Genomic DNA, 21350 nt, shown 5'->3' with positions numbered 1-21350 from the left:
GAGAGAGAGAACGAGAGCGCGCGAGAGGGAGAGAACGAGAGCCACGCGCGCGAGAGGGAGAGAACGAGAGCCACACGTGCGAGAGGGAGAGAACGAGAGCCACGCGCGAGAGAGAGCACGCGCGAGGGAGAACGAGAGCACGCGCGAGAGGGAGAACGCGAGCACGCGCGAGAGGGAGAACGCGAGCACGCGCGAGAGGGAGAACGCGAGCACGCGCGAGAGGGAGAACGCGAGCACGCGCGAGAGGGAGAACAAGAGCACGCGCGAGAGGGAGAACGAGAGCACGCGCGAGACGGAGAACGAGAGCACGCGCGAGAGGGAGAACGAGAGCGCGCGCGAGAGGGAGAACGAGAGCACGCGCGAGAGGGAGAACGAGAGCACGCGCGAGAGGGAGAACGAGAGCACGCGCGAGAGGGAGAACGAGAGCACGTGGGCGCGAGAGGGAGAACGAGAGCACGTGGGCGCGAGAGGTAGAACGAGAGCACGCGCGCGCGAGAGAGAGAGAGAGAACGAGAGCACGCGCGCACGCGAGAGAGAGAGAACGAGAGCGCGCGAGAGGGAGAGAACGAGAGCCACGCGCGCGAGAGGGAGAGAACGAGAGCCACACGTGCGAGAGGGAGAGAACGAGAGCCACGCGCGAGAGGGAGAGAACGAGAGCGGGCGCGAGAGGGAGAGAACGAGAGCACGGGCGCGAGAGGGAGAGAACGAGAGCACGGGCGAGAGAGAGAGAACGAGAGCACGCGCGAGAGAGAGAGAGAGAAAACGAGAGCACGCGCGAGAGGGAGAACGAGAGCACGCGCGAGAGGGAGAACGAGAGCACGCGCGAGAGGGAGAACGAGAGCACGCGCGAGAGGGAGAACGAGAGCACGCGCGAGAGGGAGAACGAGAGCACGCGCGAGAGGGAGAACGAGAGCACGTGGGCGCGAGAGGGAGAACGAGAGCACGTGGGCACGAGAGGGAGAACGAGAGCACGCGCGCGCGAGAGAGAGAGAGAGAACGAGAGCACGCGCGCACGCGAGAGAGAGAGAACGAGAGCGCGCGAGAGGGAGAGAACGAGAGCCACGCGCGCGAGAGGGAGAGAACGAGAGCCACACGTGCGAGAGGGAGAGAACGAGAGCCACGCGCGAGAGGGAGAGAACGAGAGCGGGCGCGAGAGGGAGAGAACGAGAGCACGGGCGCGAGAGGGAGAGAACGAGAGCACGGGCGAGAGAGAGAAAACGAGAGCACGCACAAGAGAGAACGAGAGCACGCGCGCACGAGGGAGAGAACGAGAGCACGTGCGAGAGAGAGAACGAGAGCACGCGCGAGAGAGAGCACGCGCGAGGGAGAACGAGAGCACGCGCGAGAGGGAGAACGAGAGCACGCGCGAGAGGGAGAACGCGAGCACGCGCGAGAAGGAGAACGCGAGCACGCGCGAGAGGGAGAACGTGAGCACGCGCGAGAGGGAGAACGAGAGCACGCGCGAGAGGGAGAACGAGAGCACGCGCGAGAGGGAGAACGAGAGCACGCGCGAGAGGGAGAACGAGAGCACGCGCGAGAGGGAGAACGAGAGCACGCGCGAGAGGGAGAACGCGAGCACGCGCGAGAAGGAGAACGCGAGCACGCGCGAGAGGGAGAACGTGAGCACGCGCGAGAGGGAGAACGAGAGCACGCGCGAGAGGGAGAACGAGAGCACGCGCGAGAGGGAGAACGAGAGCACGCGCGAGAGGGAGAACGAGAGCACGCGCGAGAGAGAGAACGAGAGCACGCGCGAGAGGGAGAACGAGAGCACGCGCGAGAGGGAGAACGAGAGCACGCGCGAGAGGGAGAACGAGAGCACGCGCGAGAGGGAGAACGAGAGCACGTGGGCGCGAGAGGGAGAACGAGAGCACGTGGGCGCGAGAGGGAGAACGAGAGCACGTGGGCGCGAGAGGGAGAACGAGAGCACGTGGGCGCGAGAGGGAGAACGAGAGCACGTGGGCGCGAGAGGGAGAACGAGAGCACGTGGGCGCGAGAGGGAGAACGAGAGCACGTGGGCGCGAGAGGGAGAACGAGAGCACGTGGGCGCGAGAGGGAGAACGAGAGCTTGCGCGCGCAAGAGAGAACGAGAGCACGTGCGAGAGAGAGAACGAGAGCACGTGCGAGAGAGAGAACGAGAGCACGTGCGAGAGAGAGAACGAGAGCACGCGCGAGAGAGAGAGAACGAGAGCACGCGCGCGAGAGGGAGAACGAGAGCACGCGCAAGAGGGAGAACGACAGCACGCGAGCGCGAGAGATAGAACGAGAGCTCGTGCGCGAGAGAGACCTAGAGCTCGCGCGCGAGAGAGAGCGAACGAGAGCTCGCGCGAGAGAGAGAACGAGAGCGCGCGCGAGAGAGAGAACGAGAGCGCGTGTGCGAGAGAGAGAACGAGAGCGCGTGTGCGAGAGAGAGAACGAGAGCGCGTGCGCGATAGGGAGAGAACGAGAGCCACGCGCGCGAGAGGGAGAGAACAAAAGCCACGCGCGCGAGAGGGAGAGAACGAGAGCCACGCGCGCGAGAGGGAGAGAACGAGAGCCACGCGCGCGAGAGGGAGAGAACGAGAGCCACGCGCGCGAGAGGGAGAGAACGAGAGCCACGCGCGCGAGAGGGAGAGAACGAGAGCACGCACAAGAGAGAGAGAACGAGAGCACGCACGAGAGAGAACTAGAGCACGCGCGCACGAGAGAGAGAACGAGAGCACGTGCGAGTGAGAGAACGAGAGCACGTGCGAGAGAGAGAACGAGAGCACGCGCGAAAGGGAGAACGACAGCACGCGCAAGAGGGAGAACGACAGCACGCGGGCACGAGAGATAGAACGAGAGCTCGTGCGAGAGAGAGAACGAGAGCACGCGCGAGAGAGAACGAGAGCACGCGCGCGAGAGGGAGAACGAGAGCACGCGCAAGAGGGAGAACGACAGCACGCGAGCGCGAGAGATAGAACGAGAGCTCGTGCGCGAGAGAGACCTAGAGCTCGCGCGCGAGAGAGAGCGAACGAGAGCTCGCGCGAGAGAGAGAACGAGAGCGCGCGCGAGAGAGAGAACGAGAGCGCGTGTGCGAGAGAGAGAACGAGAGCGCGTGTGCGAGAGAGAGAACGAGAGCGCGTGCGCGAGAGGGAGAGAACAAAAGCCACGCGCGCGAGAGGGAGAGAACGAGAGCCACGCGCGCGAGAGGGAGAGAACGAGAGCCACGCGCGCGAGAGGGAGAGAACGAGAGCCACGCGCGCGAGAGGGAGAGAACGAGAGCCACGCGCGCGAGAGGGAGAGAACGAGAGCCACGCGCGCGAGAGGGAGAGAACGAGAGCCACGCGCGCGAGAGGGAGAGAACGAGAGCCACGCGCGCGAGAGGGAGAGAACGAGAGCACGCACAAGAGAGAGAGAACGAGAGCACGCACGAGAGAGAACTAGAGCACGCGCGCACGAGAGAGAGAACGAGAGCACGTGCGAGTGAGAGAACGAGAGCACGTGCGAGAGAGAGAACGAGAGCACGCGCGAAAGGGAGAACGACAGCACGCGCAAGAGGGAGAACGACAGCACGCGGGCACGAGAGATAGAACGAGAGCTCGTGCGCGAGAGAGACCTAGAGCTTGCGCGAGTGCGAGCGAACGAGAGCTCGCGCTCGCGCGAGAGGGAACGAGAACGCGTGCGCGAGAGAGAGAGAACGAGAGCACGCGCGCGAGAGAGAGAGAGAGAAAACGAGAGCACGTGCGCAAGAGAGAGAGAGAGAGAACGAGAGCGCACGCGCGAGAGAGAGAGAGAACGAGAGCACGCGCGCGAGAGAGAGAGAACGAGAGCGCGCGAGAGGGAGAGAACGAGAGCCACGCGCGCGAGAGGGAGAGAACGAGAGGCACGCGCGCGAGAGGGAGAGAACGAGAGCCACGCGCGCGAGAGGGAGAGAACGATAGCCACACGTGCGAGAGGGAGAGAACGAGAGCCACGCGCGCGAGAGGGAGAGAACGAGAGCCACGCGCGAGAGGGAGAGAACGAGAGCACGCGCGAGAGGGCGAGAACGAGAGCACGGGCGCGAGAGGGAGAGAACGAGAGCACGCGCGCGAGAGATAACGAGAGCACGCACAAGAGAGAACTAGAGCACGCGCGCACGAGGGAGAGGAGAGCACGTGCGAGAGAGAGAACGAGAGCACGCACGAGAGAGAACGAGAGCACGCACGAGAGAGAACTAGAGCACGCGTGCACGAGAGAGAGAACGAGAGCACGTGCGAGTGAGAGAACGAGAGCACGTGCGAGAGAGAGAACGAGAGCACGCGCGAGAGGGAGAACGAGAGCACGCGCAAGAGGGAGAACGAGAGCACGCGCAAGAGGGAGAACGACAGCACGCGGGCACGAGAGATAGAACGAGAGCTCGTGCGCGAGAGAGACCTAGAGCTCGCGCGAGAGAGAGCGAACGAGAGCGCGTGCGCGAGAGAGAGAACGGGAGCACGCGCGCGTGAGAGAGAGAGAGAGAAAACGAGAGCACGTGCGCAAGAGAGAGAGAGAGAACGAGAGCACGCGCGCGCGAGAGAGAGAGAGAACGAGAGCACGCGCGCACACGAGAGAGAGAACGAGAGCACGCGCGCACGCGAGAGAGAGAGAACGAGAGCGCGCGAGAGGGAGAGAACGAGAGCCACGCGCGCGAGAGGGAGAGAACGAGAGCCACGCGTGCGAGAGGGAGAGAACGAGAGCCACACGTGCGAGAGGGAGAGAACGAGAGCGGGCGCGAGAGGGAGAGAACGAGAGCGGGCGCGAGAGGGAGAGAACGAGAGCACAGGCGCGAGAGGGAGAGAACGAGAGCACGGGCACTAGAGAGAGAACGAGAGCACGCGCGAGAGAGAGAGAGAGAACGAGAGCACGCACAAGAGAGAACGAGAGCACGTGCGCACGAGGGAGAGAACGAGAGCGCGAGAGAGAGAGCACGCGCGAGGGAGAACGAGAGCACGCGCGAGAGGGAGAACGCGAGCACGCGCGAGAGGGAGAACGCGAGCACGCGCGAGAGGGAGAACGCGAGCACGCGCGAGAGGGAGAACGCGAGCACGCGCGAGAGGGAGAACGCGAGCACGCGCGAGAGGGAGAACGCGAGCACGCGCGAGAGGGAGAACGCGAGCACGCGCGAGAGGGAGAACGAGAGCACGCGCGAGAGGGAGAACGAGAGCACGCGCGAGAGGGAGAACGAGAGCACGCGCGAGAGGGAGAACGAGAGCACGCGCGAGAGGGAGAACGAGAGCACGCGCGAGAGGGAGAACGAGAGCACGCGCGAGAGGGAGAACGAGAGCACGCGCGAGAGGGAGAACGAGAGCACGCGCGAGAGGGAGAACGAGAGCACGCGCGAGAGGGAGAACGAGAGCACGCGCGAGAGGGAGAACGAGAGCACGTGGGCGCGAGAGGGAGAACGAGAGCACGTGGGCGCGAGAGGGAGAACGAGAGCATGTGGGCGCGAGAGGGAGAACGAGAGCACGCGCGCGCGAGAGAGAGAGAGAGAGAGAACGAGAGCACGCGCGCACGCGAGAGAGAGAGAACGAGAGCGTGCGAGAGGGAGAGAACGAAAGACACGCGCGCGAGAGGGAGAGAACGAGAGCCACACGTGCGAGAGGGAGAGAACGAGAGCCACGCGCGAGAGGGAGAACGAGAGCACGCGCGAGAGGGAGAACGCGAGCACGCGCGAGAGGGAGAACGCGAGCACGCGCGAGAGGGAGAACGCGAGCACGCGCGAGAGGGAGAACGCGAGCACGCGCGAGAGGGAGAACGAGAGCACGCGCGAGAGGGAGAACGAGAGCACGCGCGAGAGGGAGAACGAGAGCACGCGCGAGAGGGAGAACGAGAGCACGCGCGAGAGGGAGAACGAGAGCACGCGCGAGAGGGAGAACGAGAGCACGCGCGAGAGGGAGAACGAGAGCACGCGCGAGAGGGAGAACGAGAGCACGCGCGAGAGGGAGAACGAGAGCACGCGCGAGAGGGAGAACGAGAGCACGCGCGAGAGGGAGAACGAGAGCACGCGCGAGAGGGAGAACGAGAGCACGCGCGAGAGGGAGAACGAGAGCACGCGCGAGAGGGAGAACGAGAGCACGCGCGAGAGGGAGAACGAGAGCACGCGCGAGACGGAGAACGAGAGCACGCGCGAGAGGGAGAACGAGAGCACGCGCGAGAGGGAGAACGAGAGCACGCGCGAGAGGGAGAACGAGAGCACGCGCGAGAGGGAGAACGAGAGCACGCGCGAGAGGGAGAACGAGAGCACGTGGGCGCGAGAGGGAGAACGAGAGCACATGGGCGCGAGAGGGAGAACGAGAGCACGTGGGCGCGAGAGGGAGAACGAGAGCACGTGGGCGCGAGAGGGAGAACGAGAGCACGCGCGCGCGAGAGAGAGAGAGAGAACGAGAGCACGCGAGAGAGAGAGAACGAGAGCGCGCGAGAGGGAGAGAACGAGAGCCACGCGCGCGAGAGGGAGAGAACGAGAGCAACACGTGCGAGAGGGAGAGAACGAGAGCCACGCGCGAGAGGGAGAGAACGAGAGCGGGCGCGAGAGGGAGAGAACGAGAGCACGGGCGCGAGAGGGAGAGAACGAGAGCACGGGCGCGAGAGAGAGAACGAGAGCACGCGCGAGAGAGAGAGAGAGAAAACGAGAGCACGCACAAGAGAGAACGAGAGCACGCGCGCACGAGGGAGAGAACGAGAGCACGCGCGAGAGAGAGCACGCGCGAGGGAGAACGAGAGCACGCGCGAGAGGGAGAACGAGAGCACGCGCGAGAGGGAGAACGAGAGCACGCGCGAGAGGGAGAACGAGAGCACGCGCGAGAGGGAGAACGCGAGCACGCGCGAGAGGGAGAACGAGAGCACGCGCGAGAGGGAGAACGAGAGCACGCGCGAGAGGGAGAACGAGAGCACGCGCGAGAGGGAGAACGAGAGCACGCGCGAGAGGGAGAACGAGAGCACGCGCGAGAGGGAGAACGAGAGCACGCGCGAGAGGGAGAACGAGAGCACGCGCGAGAGGGAGAACGAGAGCACGTGGGCGCGAGAGGGAGAACGAGAGCACGTGGGCGCGAGAGGGAGAACGAGAGCACGTGGGCGCGAGAGGGAGAACGAGAGCACGTGGGCGCGAGAGGGAGAACGAGAGCACATTGGCGCGAGAGGGAGAACGAGAGCACATTGGCGCGAGAGGGAGAACGAGAGCACGTGGGCGCGAGAGGGAGAATGAGAGCTTGCGCGCGCAAGAGAGAACGAGAGCACGTGCGAGAGAGAGAACGAGAGCACGTGCGAGAGAGAGAACGAGAGCACGCGCGAGAGAGAGAGAAAACGAGAGCACGCACAAGAGAGAACGAGAGCACGCGCGCACGAGGGAGAGAACGAGAGCACGCGCGAGGGAGAACGAGAGCACGCGCGAGAGGGAGAACGAGAGCACGCGCGAGAGGGAGAACGAGAGCACGCGCGAGAGGGAGAACGAGAGCACGCGCGAGAGGGAGAACGCGAGCACGCGCGAGAGGGAGAACGCGAGCACGCGCGAGAGGGAGAACGAGAGCACGCGCGAGAGGGAGAACGAGAGCACGCGCGAGAGGGAGAACGAGAGCACGCGCGAGAGGGAGAACGAGAGCACGCGCGAGAGGGAGAACGAGAGCACGCGCGAGAGGGAGAACGAGAGCACGCGCGAGAGGGAGAACGAGAGCACGCGCGAGAGGGAGAACGAGAGCACGCGCGAGAGGGAGAACGAGAGCACGTGGGCGCGAGAGGGAGAACGAGAGCACGTGGGCGCGAGAGGGAGAACGAGAGCACATGGGCGCGAGAAGGAGAACGAGAGCACGTGGGCGCGAGAAGGAGAACGAGAGCACGTGGGCGCGAGAGGGAGAACGAGAGCACGTGGGCGCGAGAGGGAGAACGAGAGCACGTGGGCGCGAGAGGGAGAACGAGAGCACATTGGCGCGAGAGGGAGAACGAGAGCACGTGGGCGCGAGAGGGAGAATGAGAGCTTGCGCGCGCAAGAGAGAACGAGAGCACGTGCGAGAGAGAGAACGAGAGCACGTGCGAGAGAGAGAACGAGAGCACGCGCGAGAGAGAGAGAACGAGAGCACGCGCGCGAGAGGGAGAACGAGAGCACGCGCAAGAGGGAGAACGACAGCACGCGAGCGCGAGAGATAGAACGAGAGCTCGTGCGCGAGAGACCTAGAGCTCGCGCGCGAGAGAGAGAGACCTAGAGCTCGCGCGCGAGAGAGAGCGAACGAGAGCTCGCGCGCGAGAGAGAACGAGAGCGCGCGCGAGAGAGAGAACGAGAGCGCGTGTGCGAGAGAGAGAACGAGAGCGCGTGCGCGAGAGGGAGAGAACGAGAGCCACGCGCGCGAGAGGGAGAGAACGAGAGCCACGCGCGCGAGAGGGAGAGAACGAGAGCCACGCGCGCGAGAGGGAGAGAACGAGAGCCACGCGCGCGAGAGGGAGAGAACGAGAGCCACGCGCGCGAGAGGGAGAGAACGAGAGCCACGCGCGCGAGAGGGAGAGAACGAGAGCCACGCGCGCGAGAGGGAGAGAACGAGAGCCACGCGCGCGAGAGGGAGAGAACGAGAGCCACGCGCGCGAGAGGGAGAGAACGAGAGCCACGCGCGCGAGAGGGAGAGAACGAGAGCCACGCGCGCGAGAGGGAGAGAACGAGAGCCACGCGCGCGAGAGGGAGAGAACGAGAGCCACGCGCGCGAGAGGGAGAGAACGAGAGCCACGCGCGCGAGAGGGAGAGAACGAGAGCCACGCGCGCGAGAGGGAGAGAACGAGAGCACGCACAAGAGAGAGAGAACGAGAGCACGCACGAGAGAGAACTAGAGCACGCGCGCACGAGAGAGAGAACGAGAGCACGTGTGAGTGAGAGAACGAGAGCACGTGCGAGAGTGAGAACGAGAGCACGCGCGAAAGGGAGAACGACAGCACGCGCAAGAGGGAGAACGACAGCACGCGCAAGAGGGAGAACGACAGCACGCGCAAGAGGGAGAACGACAGCACGCGGGCACGAGAGATAGAACGAGAGCTCGTGCGCGAGAGAGACCTAGAGCTTGCGCGAGTGCGAGCGAACGAGAGCTCGCGCGCGCGAGAGAGAGAACGAGAGCGCGTGCGCGAGAGAGAGAGAACGAGAGCACGCGCGCGAGAGAGAGAGAGAGAAAACGAGAGCGCGCGCGCGAGAGAGAGAGAGAGAGAACGAGAGCACGCGCGCGAGAGAGAGAGAACGAGAGCGCGCGAGAGGGAGAGAACGAGAGCCACGCGCGCGAGAGGGAGAGAACGAGAGCCACGCGCGCGAGAGGGAGAGAACGAGAGCCACGCGCGCGAGAGGGAGAGAACGAGAGCCACGCGCGCGAGAGGGAGAGAACGAGAGCCACGCGCGCGAGAGGGAGAGAACGAGAGCCACACGTGCGAGAGGGAGAGAACGAGAGCCACGCGCGCGAGAGGGAGAGAACGAGAGCCACGCGCGAGAGGGAGAGAACGAGAGCACGCGCGAGAGGGCGAGAACGAGAGCACGGGCGCGAGAGGGAGAGAACGAGAGCACGCGCGCGAGAGAGAACGAGAGCACGCACAAGAGAGAACTAGAGCACGCGCGCACGAGGGAGAGGAGAGCACGTGCGAGAGAGAGAACGAGAGCACGCACGAGAGAGAACGAGAGCACGCACGAGAGAGAACTAGAGCACGCGTGCACGAGAGAGAGAACGAGAGCACGTGCGAGAGAGAGAACGAGAGCACGTGCGAGAGAGAGAGAACGAGAGCACGTGCGAGAGAGAGAGAACGAGAGCACGCGCGCGAGAGGGAGAGAACGAGAGCACGCACAAGAGAGAGAGAACGAGAGCACGCACGAGAGAGAACTAGAGCACGCGTGCACGAGAGAGAGAACGAGAGCACGTGCGAGAGAGAGAACGAGAGCACGTGCGAGAGAGAGAGAACGAGAGCACGCGCGCGAGAGGGAGAGAACGAGAGCACGCGCGCGAGAGGGAGAGAACGAGAGCACGCACAAGAGAGAGAGAACGCGAGCACGCACAAGAGAGAGAGAACTAGAGCACGCGTGCACGAGAGAGAGAACGAGAGCACGTGCGAGAGAGAGAACGAGAGCACGTGCGAGAGAGAGAGAACGAGAGCACGTGCGAGAGAGAGAGAACGAGAGCACGCGCGCGAGAGGGAGAGAACGAGAGCACGCACAAGAGAGAGAGAACGAGAGCACGCACGAGAGAGAACTAGAGCACGCGTGCACGAGAGAGAGAACGAGAGCACGTGCGAGAGAGAGAACGAGAGCACGTGCGAGAGAGAGAGAACGAGAGCACGCGCGCGAGAGGGAGAGAACGAGAGCACGCGCGCGAGAGGGAGAGAACGAGAGCACGCACAAGAGAGAGAGAACGCGAGCACGCACAAGAGAGAGAGAACTAGAGCACGCGCGCACGAGAGAGAGAATGAGAGCACGTGCGAGTGAGAGAACGAGAGCACGTGCGAGAGAGAGAACGAGAGCACGCGCGAGAGGGAGAACGAGAGCACGCGCGAGAGGGAGAACGAGAGCACGCGCGAGAGGGAGAACGAGAGCACGCGCGAGAGGGAGAACGAGAGCACGCGCGAGAGGGAGAACGAGAGCACGCGCGAGAGGGAGAACGAGAGCACGCGCGAGAGGGAGAACGAGAGCACGCGCGAGAGGGAGAACGAGAGCACGCGCGAGAGGGAGAACGAGAGCACGCGCGAGAGGGAGAACGAGAGCACGCGCGAGAGGGAGAACGAGAGCACGCGCGAGAGGGAGAACGAGAGCACGCGCGAGAGGGAGAACGAGAGCACGCGCGAGAGGGAGAACGAGAGCACGCGCGAGAGGGAGAACGAGAGCACGCGCGAGAGGGAGAACGAGAGCACGCGCGAGAGGGAGAACGAGAGCACGCGCGAGAGGGAGAACGAGAGCACGCGCGAGAGGGAGAACGAGAGCACGCGCGAGAGGGAGAACGAGAGCACGCGCGAGAGGGAGAACGAGAGCACGCGCGAGAGGGAGAACGAGAGCACGCGCGAGAGGGAGAACGAGAGCACGCGCGAGAGGGAGAACGAGAGCACGCGCGAGAGGGAGAACGAGAGCACGCGCGAGAGGGAGAACGAGAGCACGCGCGAGAGGGAGAACGAGAGCACGCGCGAGAGGGAGAACGACAGCACGCGGGCACGAGAGATAGAACGAGAGCTCGTGCGCGAGAGAGACCTAGAGCTCGCGCGAGAGAGAGCGAACGAGAGCGCGTGCGCGAGAGAGAGAGAGAGAACGAGAGCACGCGCGCGTGAGAGAGAGAGAGAAAACGAGAGCACATGCGCAAGAGAGAGAGAGAGAACGAGAGCACGCGCGCGAGAGAGAGAGAGAACGAGCGCACGCGAGAGAGAGAGAACGAGAGCGCGCGAGAGGGAGAGAACGAGAGCCACGCGCGCGAGAGGGAGAGAACGAGAGCCACGCGCGCGAGAGGGAGAGAACGAGAGCCACGCGCGCGAGAGGGAGAGAACGAGAGCCACACGTGCGAGAGGGAGAGAACGAGAGCCACGCGCGAGAGGGAGAGAACGAGAGCACGCGCGAGAGGGCGAGAACGAGAGCACGGGCGCGAGAGGGAGAGAACGAGAGCACGGGCGCGAGAGAGAGAACGAGAGCACGCGCGAGAGAGAGAGAGAGAACGAGAGCACGCGCGAGAGAGAGAGAGAGAACGAGAGCACGCACAAGAGAGAACGAGAGCACGCGCGCACGAGGGAGAGAACGAGAGCACGTGCGAGAGAGAGAACGAGAGCACGCGTGCGCGAGAGAGAGAACGAGAGCACGCGCGAGAGGGAGAACGAGAGCACGCGCGAGAGGGAGAACGAGAGCACGCGCGAGAGGGAGAACGAGAGCACGCGCGAGAGGGAGAACGAGAGCACGCGCGAGAGGGAGAACGAGAGCACGCGCGAGAGGGAGAACGAGAGCACGCGCGAGAGGGAGAACGAGAGCACGCGCGAGAGGGAGAACGAGAGCACGCGCGAGAGGGAGAGAACGAGAGCCACGCGCGCGAGAGGGAGAGAACGAGAGCCACGCGCGCGAGAGGGAGAGAACGAGAGCCACGCGCGCGAGAGGGAGAGAACGAGAGCCACGCGCGCGAGAGGGAGAGAACGAGAGCCACGCGCGCGAGAGGGAGAGAACGAGAGCCACGCGCGCGAGAGGGAGAGAACGAGAGCCACGCGCGCGAGAGGGAGAGAACGAGAGCCACGCGCGCGAGAGGGAGAGAACGAGAGCCACGCGCGCGAGAGGGAGAGAACGAGAGCCACGCGCGCGAGAGGGAGAGAACGAGAGCCACGCGCGCGAGAGGGAGAGAACGAGAGCACGCACAAGAGAGAGAGAACGAGAGCACGCACGAGAGAGAACTAGAGCACGCGCGCACGAGAGAGAGAACGAGAGCACGTGTGAGTGAGAGAACGAGAGCACGTGCGAGAGTGAGAACGAGAGCACGCGCGAAAGGGAGAACGACAGCACGCGCAAGAGGGAGAACGACAGCACGCGCAAGAGGGAGAACGACAGCACGCGCAAGAGGGAGAACGACAGCACGCGGGCACGAGAGATAGAACGAGAGCTCGTGCGCGAGAGAGACCTAGAGCTTGCGCGAGTGCGAGCGAACGAGAGCTCGCGCGCGCGAGAGAGAGAACGAGAGCGCGTGCGCGAGAGAGAGAGAACGAGAGCACGCGCGCGAGAGAGAGAGAGAGAAAACGAGAGCGCGCGCGCGAGAGAGAGAGAGAGAGAACGAGAGCACGCGCGCGAGAGAGAGAGAACGAGAGCGCGCGAGAGGGAGAGAACGAGAGCCACGCGCGCGAGAGGGAGAGAACGAGAGCCACGCGCGCGAGAGGGAGAGAACGAGAGCCACGCGCGCGAGAGGGAGAGAACGAGAGCCACGCGCGCGAGAGGGAGAGAACGAGAGCCACGCGCGCGAGAGGGAGAGAACGAGAGCCACACGTGCGAGAGGGAGAGAACGAGAGCCACGCGCGCGAGAGGGAGAGAACGAGAGCCACGCGCGAGAGGGAGAGAACGAGAGCACGCGCGAGAGGGCGAGAACGAGAGCACGGGCGCGAGAGGGAGAGAACGAGAGCACGCGCGCGAGAGAGAACGAGAGCACGCACAAGAGAGAACTAGAGCACGCGCGCACGAGGGAGAGGAGAGCACGTGCGAGAGAGAGAACGAGAGCACGCACGAGAGAGAACGAGAGCACGCACGAGAGAGAACTAGAGCACGCGTGCACGAGAGAGAGAACGAGAGCACGTGCGAGAGAGAGAACGAGAGCACGTGCGAGAGAGAGAGAACGAGAGCACGTGCGAGAGAGAGAGAACGAGAGCACGCGCGCGAGAGGGAGAGAACGAGAGCACGCACAAGAGAGAGAGAACGAGAGCACGCACGAGAGAGAACTAGAGCACGCGTGCACGAGAGAGAGAACGAGAGCACGTGCGAGAGAGAGAACGAGAGCACGTGCGAGAGAGAGAGAACGAGAGCACGCGCGCGAGAGGGAGAGAACGAGAGCACGCGCGCGAGAGGGAGAGAACGAGAGCACGCACAAGAGAGAGAGAACGCGAGCACGCACAAGAGAGAGAGAACTAGAGCACGCGCGCACGAGAGAGAGAATGAGAGCACGTGCGAGTGAGAGAACGAGAGCACGTGCGAGAGAGAGAACGAGAGCACGCGCGAGAGAGAGAACGAGAGCACGCGCGAGAGGGAGAACGAGAGCACGCGCGAGAGGGAGAACGAGAGCACGCGCGAGAGGGAGAACGAGAGCACGCGCGAGAGGGAGAACGAGAGCACGCGCGAGAGGGAGAACGAGAGCACGCGCGAGAGGGAGAACGAGAGCACGCGCGAGAGGGAGAACGAGAGCACGCGCGAGAGGGAGAACGAGAGCACGCGCGAGAGGGAGAACGAGAGCACGCGCGAGAGGGAGAACGAGAGCACGCGCGAGAGGGAGAACGAGAGCACGCGCGAGAGGGAGAACGAGAGCACGCGCGAGAGGGAGAACGAGAGCACGCGCGAGAGGGAGAACGAGAGCACGCGCGAGAGGGAGAACGAGAGCACGCGCGAGAGGGAGAACGAGAGCACGCGCGAGAGGGAGAACGAGAGCACGCGCGAGAGGGAGAACGAGAGCACGCGCGAGAGGGAGAACGAGAGCACGCGCGAGAGGGAGAACGAGAGCACGCGCGAGAGGGAGAACGAGAGCACGCGCGAGAGGGAGAACGAGAGCACGCGCGAGAGGGAGAACGAGAGCACGCGCGAGAGGGAGAACGAGAGCACGCGCGAGAGGGAGAACGAGAGCACGCGCGAGAGGGAGAACGAGAGCACGCGCGAGAGGGAGAACGAGAGCACGCGCAAGAGGGAGAACGACAGCACGCGGGCACGAGAGATAGAACGAGAGCTCGTGCGCGAGAGAGACCTAGAGCTCGCGCGAGAGAGAGCGAACGAGAGCGCGTGCGCGAGAGAGAGAGAGAGAACGAGAGCACGCGCGCGTGAGAGAGAGAGAGAAAACGAGAGCACATGCGCAAGAGAGAGAGAGAGAACGAGAGCACGCGCGCGAGAGAGAGAGAGAACGAGCGCACGCGAGAGAGAGAGAACGAGAGCGCGCGAGAGGGAGAGAACGAGAGCCACGCGCGCGAGAGGGAGAGAACGAGAGCCACGCGCGCGAGAGGGAGAGAACGAGAGCCACGCGCGCGAGAGGGAGAGAACGAGAGCCACACGTGCGAGAGGGAGAGAACGAGAGCCACGCGCGAGAGGGAGAGAACGAGAGCACGCGCGAGAGGGCGAGAACGAGAGCACGGGCGCGAGAGGGAGAGAACGAGAGCACGGGCGCGAGAGAGAGAACGAGAGCACGCGCGAGAGAGAGAGAGAGAACGAGAGCACGCGCGAGAGAGAGAGAGAGAACGAGAGCACGCACAAGAGAGAACGAGAGCACGCGCGCACGAGGGAGAGAACGAGAGCACGTGCGAGAGAGAGAACGAGAGCACGCGTGCGCGAGAGAGAGAACGAGAGCACGCGCGAGAGGGAGAACGAGAGCACGCGCGAGAGGGAGAACGAGAGCACGCGCGAGAGGGAGAACGAGAGCACGCGCGAGAGGGAGAACGAGAGCACGCGCGAGAGGGAGAACGAGAGCACGCGCGAGAGGGAGAACGAGAGCACGCGCGAGAGGGAGAACGAGAGCACGCGCGAGAGGGAGAACGAGAGCACGCGCGAGAGGGAGAACGAGAGCACGCGCGAGACGGAGAACGAGAGCACGCGCGAGACGGAGAACGAGAGCACGCGCGAGACGGAGAACGAGAGCACGCGCGAGACGGAGAACGAGAGCACGCGCGAGACGGAGAACGAGAGCACGCGCGAGACGGAGAACGAGAGCACGCGCGAGACGGAGAACGAGAGCACGCGCGAGACGGAGAACGAGAGCACGCGCGAGACGGAGAACGAGAGCACGCGCGAGACGGAGAACGAGAGCACGCGCGAGACGGAGAACGAGAGCACGCGCGAGACGGAGAACGAGAGCACGCGCGAGACGGAGAACGAGAGCACGCGCGAGAGGGAGAACGAGAGCACGCGCGAGAGGGAGAACGAGAGCACGCGCGAGAGGGAGAACGAGAGCACGTGGGCGCGAGAGGGAGAACGAGAGCACGTGGGCGCGAGAGGAAGAACGAGAGCACGTGGGCGCGAGAGGGAGAACGAGAGCTTGCGCGCGCAAGAGAGAGAGAGAACGAGAGCTCACGCGTGCGAGAGAGAACGAGAGCGCGCACGCGCGAGAGAGAGAACGAGAGCGCGCGCGCGCGAGAGAGAGAACGAGAACGCGCGAGAGAGAGAACGAGAGCACGCGCGCGCCAGAGAGAGAACGAGAACACGCGCGCGCGAGAGAGAGAACGAGAGCACGCGCGCGCGAGAGAGAGAACGAGAGCACGCGCGCGCGAGAGAGAGAACGAGAGCACGCGCGCGCTCCGGTTCTCGTTCTCTCTCTCACGCGCGCTCCGGTTCTCGTTCTCTGTCTCGCGCGCGCTCCGATTCTCTCTCGCGCGCGCTCTGGTTCTCACGCTCGCGCACGCTCCGGTTCTCTCTCTCGCGCGCTCCGGTTCTCACGCTCACGCGCGCTCAGGTTCTCACTCTCGCGCGCTCTCCGGTTCTCTCTCTCGCACGCGCTCCGGTTCTCTCTCTCGCGCGTGAGAGAGAGAGAACCGGAGCGCGCGCAAGCGAGAGAACCGGAGCGCGCGCAAGCGAGAGAACCCGAGCGCGCGCGAGCGAGAGAACCGGAGGGCGCGCGAGCAAGAGAACCGGAGCGCGCGCGAATGTGAGAACGAGAACCCGAGCGCGCGTGAGAGAACGAGAACCGGAGCGCGCGCTAGAGAGAACTGGAGCACGCACGAGAGAGAGAATGAGAACCGGAGCACGCATGAGAGAGAGAACGAGAACCGGAGCGCGCGTGAGAGAACGAGAACCGGAGCACGCGCGAGAGAGAACTGGAGCGCAAGAGAGAGAACGAGAACCGGAGCGCGCGCGAGAGAGAGGACAAGAACCGGAGCGCGCGTGAGAGAACGAGAACCGGAGCGCGCGTGAGAGAACGAGAACCGGAGCGCGCGCTAGAGAGAACTGGAGCGCGCGCGAGAGAGAGAATGAGAACCGGAGCGCGCGTGAGAGAGAGAACGAGAACCGGAGCGCGCGTGAGAGAGCGAGAACCGGAGCTCGCGCGAGAGAGAACTGGAGCGCGCGCGAGAGAGAACTGGAGCGCGAGAGAGAGCACGAGAACCGGAGCGCGCGCGAGAGAGAGAGGACGAGAACCGGAACGCGCGTGAGAGAACGAGAACCGGAGCGCGCGCGCGAGAGAACTGGTGCACGAGAGAGAGAACCGGAACGCGAGGGAGAGAACTGGAGCGCGCGCAAGAGAGAGAATCGGCACGCGAGAGAGAGAGAACCGGAGCACGCGCGAGAGAGGGAACCGGAGCACGCGCGAGAGAGGGAACCGGAGCACGCGCGAGAGAGAGAACCGGAGCATGCGCGAGAGAGAGAACCAGAGCACGCACGAGAGAGAGAACCGGAGCACGCGCGAGAGAGAGAACCGGAGCACGCGCGATAGAGAGAAAACCGCCGCGTGCGCGAGAGAGAGAACCGGAGCGCGCGCACGAGAGAGAGAGAACCGACGCGCGCGCGAGAGAGAGAAAACCGCCGCGTGCGCGAGAGAAAACCGCCGCGCGAGAGAGAGAGAACCGGAGAGCGCACGAGAGTGAGAACCAGAGCGCGCGAGAGAGAGAGGACCGGAGCGCGCGAGAGAGAGAGAACCGGAGCGCGCGAGAGAGAGAGAACCGGAGCGCGCGAGAGAGAGAGAACCGGAGCGCGCGCGTGAGAGAGAACTGGAGCGCGAGATAGAGAACCGGAGCGCGAGAGAGAGAACAGGAGCGTGTGCAAGAGAGAGAATCGGCACGCGAGAGAGAGAGAACCGGAGCACGCGCAAGAGAGAGAACCGGAGCACGCGCGAGGGAGAGAATTCGGAGCGCGCAAGGGAGAGAGAACCGGAGAGCGCGCGAGAGTGAGAACCGGAGCGGCGCGAGAGAGAGAACCGGAGCGCGCGCAATAGAGAGAACCGGAGCGCGCGCGACAGAGAGAACCGGAGCGCGTGGGGGAGAGAGAACCGACACGCACGCGAGAGAGAACCGGAGCACGCGCGCGAGAGAGAGAGAACCGACGCGCGCGCGGGAGAGAGAAAACCGCCGCATGCGCGAGAGAGAGAACCGCCGCGCGAGAGAGAGAGAACCAGAGCGCGAGAGAGAGAGAACCAGAGCGTGCGCGAGAGAGAGAACCGGAGCGCGCACAAGAGAGAGAGAATGAGAGCGCACGAGAGCGTGCGCGAGAACATGAGCGTGCGCGAGAAAGAGCGAGAACGAGAACTCTTCCACAGGAATTCAAATTGATTGAAGCAGAAAATAACTGCAGATCGTCTTAGACCTACTTCATAGAATCATACAATGGTTACTGCATGAAAGGAGGCCATTTGGCCAGTCATGTCCATGCTAACGCTCTGTAAAAGCAACTCACTGCATCTCACTCATCTACCCTTTCCCCGCAGTCCTGCAAATGTTTCTCTTCAGATTATTATCCAATTCACTTTTGAAAGCCTTGGTTGAATCTACTTCCACCACACTCAGGAAGTACCTTCCAGATCCTACCCAGTCACACCATAAGATCTGTGCCCAACAATGGAGCACTGTGCACACAAATATCACCATTGGTTCACTAATGTCTTTTATGAGAGGAAGCCATAGAAAGCCAAAACCAACAGTAGTGCCATCCCACAGGTTCAGCCACCTTGGCAGAGAAGGGGACCATGACCAGCCTAATCTGTGAGGGTCAGCACCACTTAATGTGATGAGTACCCCATGGAGCCATGGCTACCTGCGTCATGCAGTTGCTTAAATCGGAGGTTTGCTTTATATAAATACAAATGTGAAAAGATTCCTCTTGGGTGTTCAAAACACAGACCAAATTACACACAAAAATGGACACCACCCCACCCTTAAACATTGCTGTGTATCTACTGTGAGAAACATACTTTCTCCAGCTCTGGGCACAGTCTATGTAGCTAGTCTATAGTATCAGTTACTACAATTAGCTAACTCTTGGCATATAAATTCCTGCTGAGGTTGATTAAATGAGAAGATACTTACCTTTCACCCAAATAGTCACCAATGACTGTTTTATTTAACCCTTCTCCCTTGTATAGAAACTGGGAAATATCTTCAGGGGTGTTCTGGAGAAGATCATTTTCGATTAGAAACTGGATCCCCTGCAATCAGACAGAACAACAAGACTCAAAACAATCTTGGATGTGCAAAGACAGCTTCTGACTAAGAATCTGAGACTTCCTCTTTCTCCTCTTCTCTCCCCCCCCCCCCCCAAAAAAATCACAATCCACCTTTTCTGAAGGTGTTGGGACACCACTGCACGGACACCTCATCCATGTGACCATTCAAGGAAAGCTTTTTAAAAATACATTTAAAGTGCCCAGTTCTTTTTTTTCCAATTCAGGGGCAATTTATCGTGGCCAATCCACCTTCCCTGCACATCTTTGGGTTGTGGGGGTGAGACCCATGTACACACGGGAGAATGTGCAAACTCACGCGGATCGAACCTAGATCCTCGGCGCCGTGAGGCAGCAGGAGTGCCATCCCATGGGCTCAGCCATCTTGGCAGAGATGGGGACCATGACCAGCCTACTCTGTGAGGCTCAGCACCACTTAATATGGTGCGTACCCAATGGAGCCATGGTTACCTGGGTCATGGTGGCATGAATGGGAGCAGAAATTGTGGGAGTGACTGGAAGGCTGGGGCGCAGGGGGAATGAGGGAGTTACCTTCCCCTTAAACTGGAAGTATGGAGGACAACTGAAACTTTCCAAGATTGTCTCAGCAGTTATCAGATTAGGAGAAACTGATGCCAGGATAACATGCCCCGATAAACTATTCAGAGCTTGGTCTATGAAACCAAGATTACAAACTGAATGGTTTTGGTGTCACAGCTCGTCATAAATGTTTCCAGTTGAAAAGATCTACAAATCAGCCTTCTACACCACGAGTAATCTCAGATAAAGGCAGGATTGGCTCCCATGGGGGCGGTAGGGTGGCACAGTGATTAGCATTGCTGCCTCACAACGCCATAACCCCGGTTCGATCCTGGCCCTGGGTCACTGTCCATGTGGAGTTTGCACATTCTCCCTATGTCTGCGTGGGTCTCACCCTCACAACCCAAAGAGTTGTGGAGGTGGATTGGCCATGCTAAATTGCCCCTAAATTGGAAAAAGAATTTTAAAATAAAAACATTTTTAAGAAAGGATTGGCTCCCACAGTTGAATAGCATGCCAGCATTCATTACTTACACACTTAGGCACAATTATGAAGAATACTTGGTCAAGGGATGCCAATACCCATGGAAACCCCAGGCACAAGTGGCTGCTTTCTGAAGGTGTTGATGGGTTTTCCGCTGCACTGAGCTTACCAATGACAACTGCTTAAAGTGTATTTAAATTCCACATTTCAAACTTCTTTAAAAATCTTACTGTTGTAGCAGTCAGGCAATCTGTTAACATTGACAGTCTAAGCAGTGGAATCTTAGAATTTCTACAATGCAGGAGGCTATTCAGCCCATCGAGTCTGCACCGACCCTCCGAAGGAGCACCCTACCGAGGTCGACACCCCCACCCTATCCCCGTAACCTTTTGCACACCAAGGGGAAATTAGCATGGCCAATCCACCTAACCTGCACATCTTTGGGCTGTGGGAGGAAACCGGAGCACGCAGACATGTGGAGAACATGCAAATTCTACACAGTCATCCAATGCTGGATTCGAACCCAGGTCCCTAGCGTTGTGAGGTAGCAGTGCTAACCACTGTGCCACCAGGCACTGGCGTTCTCTCATATCAATGGAAAGTTTCACGCGTTGTGTTGGATTCGGAGGAGAATCTTTAAACTCTTTTCCCTAAGGGCAGAATGAAATCAATCGAAAATTTCAAAACGGAGATTGATAAATTGTTAGGCAAAGGCATTCAGTAATTTTAGGTAGATGGAGTCAAGATACAGATCAGCTATTATCTAACTAAATGGCAGCTCAATGGGCTGAATGGCCTCCTCCTGTTTTTATATTATTAAAATAATCAAATCTTGACCCATTGCTTCTTCCGGAACCAAAATACAAAAGACATTAAACTCTGTACTGCTCAATTCTACGATCTTGCAGGTTTCATGTTAGTCTGCTGCAAAGCACCTCATCAAGGACTATCCAATGGCAAATATATACCAAGGCATCCCACCCTCTAATCTGATTAGGTGCTTCATTGAAGTGAGAGCAAAATATGATTACAGACACAAACTTCACAGGTTTGTGAAAAGGTATTGCATATAATATAGGGAGAAAGTGTTCCCATTGGAGAAGCAGAGATTACAGAGTTACGGTAAGCGGAAAAAGAAGCAATTTGCACGCAGCGAGTGGTTATAGGATCCAGGATGCGGTGAGAGCGTGGTAAAGGCAAGGTCAACTACGACTTCCAGAAAGAGAACTGGTTGACAAACTTGCAAACCTACAAGGAAAAGGCAGGGGTACCAGGTGAATTGCTCCTTCAGAGGGTTAGCACAGGCAGGATGGGCCAAATCCTTCTGTACTGTAATCATTCTAGGATTCTATATATGTTAACCTGCATTGACTCCTAGCTCTGCATTACCTCCCTTTTAAAAATCTTGTTTTCAGATCCCCCCAGGGCCCACACCTTCCTATCTCTGTAATCGCCACTAACCCCACAATCCTCCAAGCTATCTGTGCCCCTCTATTTCTGGTCTCTTGGGATCATTACACATTTCCTCCATAAGTCTCTGTGCCTTTCTTTCCCCTCCTTTAAGGATCTCC

At 61.5% G+C, this 21350-nt stretch overlaps 2 protein-coding genes across 6 annotated transcripts in view; one reads left to right on the top strand and one right to left on the bottom strand.

Moving 5' to 3' along the window:
- Nucleotides 1-18081, top strand: part of LOC140394542 (uncharacterized) — a 36150-nt gene extending 18069 nt beyond the window's left edge. Inside the window, exons 2-7 of the mRNA XM_072481902.1 lie at nucleotides 2983-3047; nucleotides 3605-3799; nucleotides 4491-4590; nucleotides 4741-4832; nucleotides 11578-11702; nucleotides 18024-18081. Coding sequence (XP_072338003.1) covers nucleotides 2983-3047; nucleotides 3605-3799; nucleotides 4491-4590; nucleotides 4741-4832; nucleotides 11578-11702; nucleotides 18024-18081 — 635 coding nt within the window. The remainder of the gene's footprint in view (nucleotides 1-2982; nucleotides 3048-3604; nucleotides 3800-4490; nucleotides 4591-4740; nucleotides 4833-11577; nucleotides 11703-18023) is intronic.
- LOC140394335 (cytohesin-3) overlaps nucleotides 1-21350 on the bottom strand; it is a 152359-nt gene that overhangs the window by 46681 nt on the left and 84328 nt on the right. For all 5 annotated transcript variants that reach the window (XM_072481523.1, XM_072481526.1, XM_072481525.1 and 2 more), the window contains exon 5: nucleotides 18622-18740. In XM_072481523.1, the coding sequence (XP_072337624.1) occupies nucleotides 18622-18740 (119 nt within the window). The remainder of the gene's footprint in view (nucleotides 1-18621; nucleotides 18741-21350) is intronic.

The sequence above is a fragment of the Scyliorhinus torazame genome, chromosome 17, assembly GCF_047496885.1.
Source record: "Scyliorhinus torazame isolate Kashiwa2021f chromosome 17, sScyTor2.1, whole genome shotgun sequence".
NCBI classification, from domain to species: domain Eukaryota; kingdom Metazoa; phylum Chordata; class Chondrichthyes; order Carcharhiniformes; family Scyliorhinidae; genus Scyliorhinus; species Scyliorhinus torazame.
Note: the sequence above shows the minus strand (reverse complement) of the source record. Positions and strands in the feature narration are given on the sequence as shown.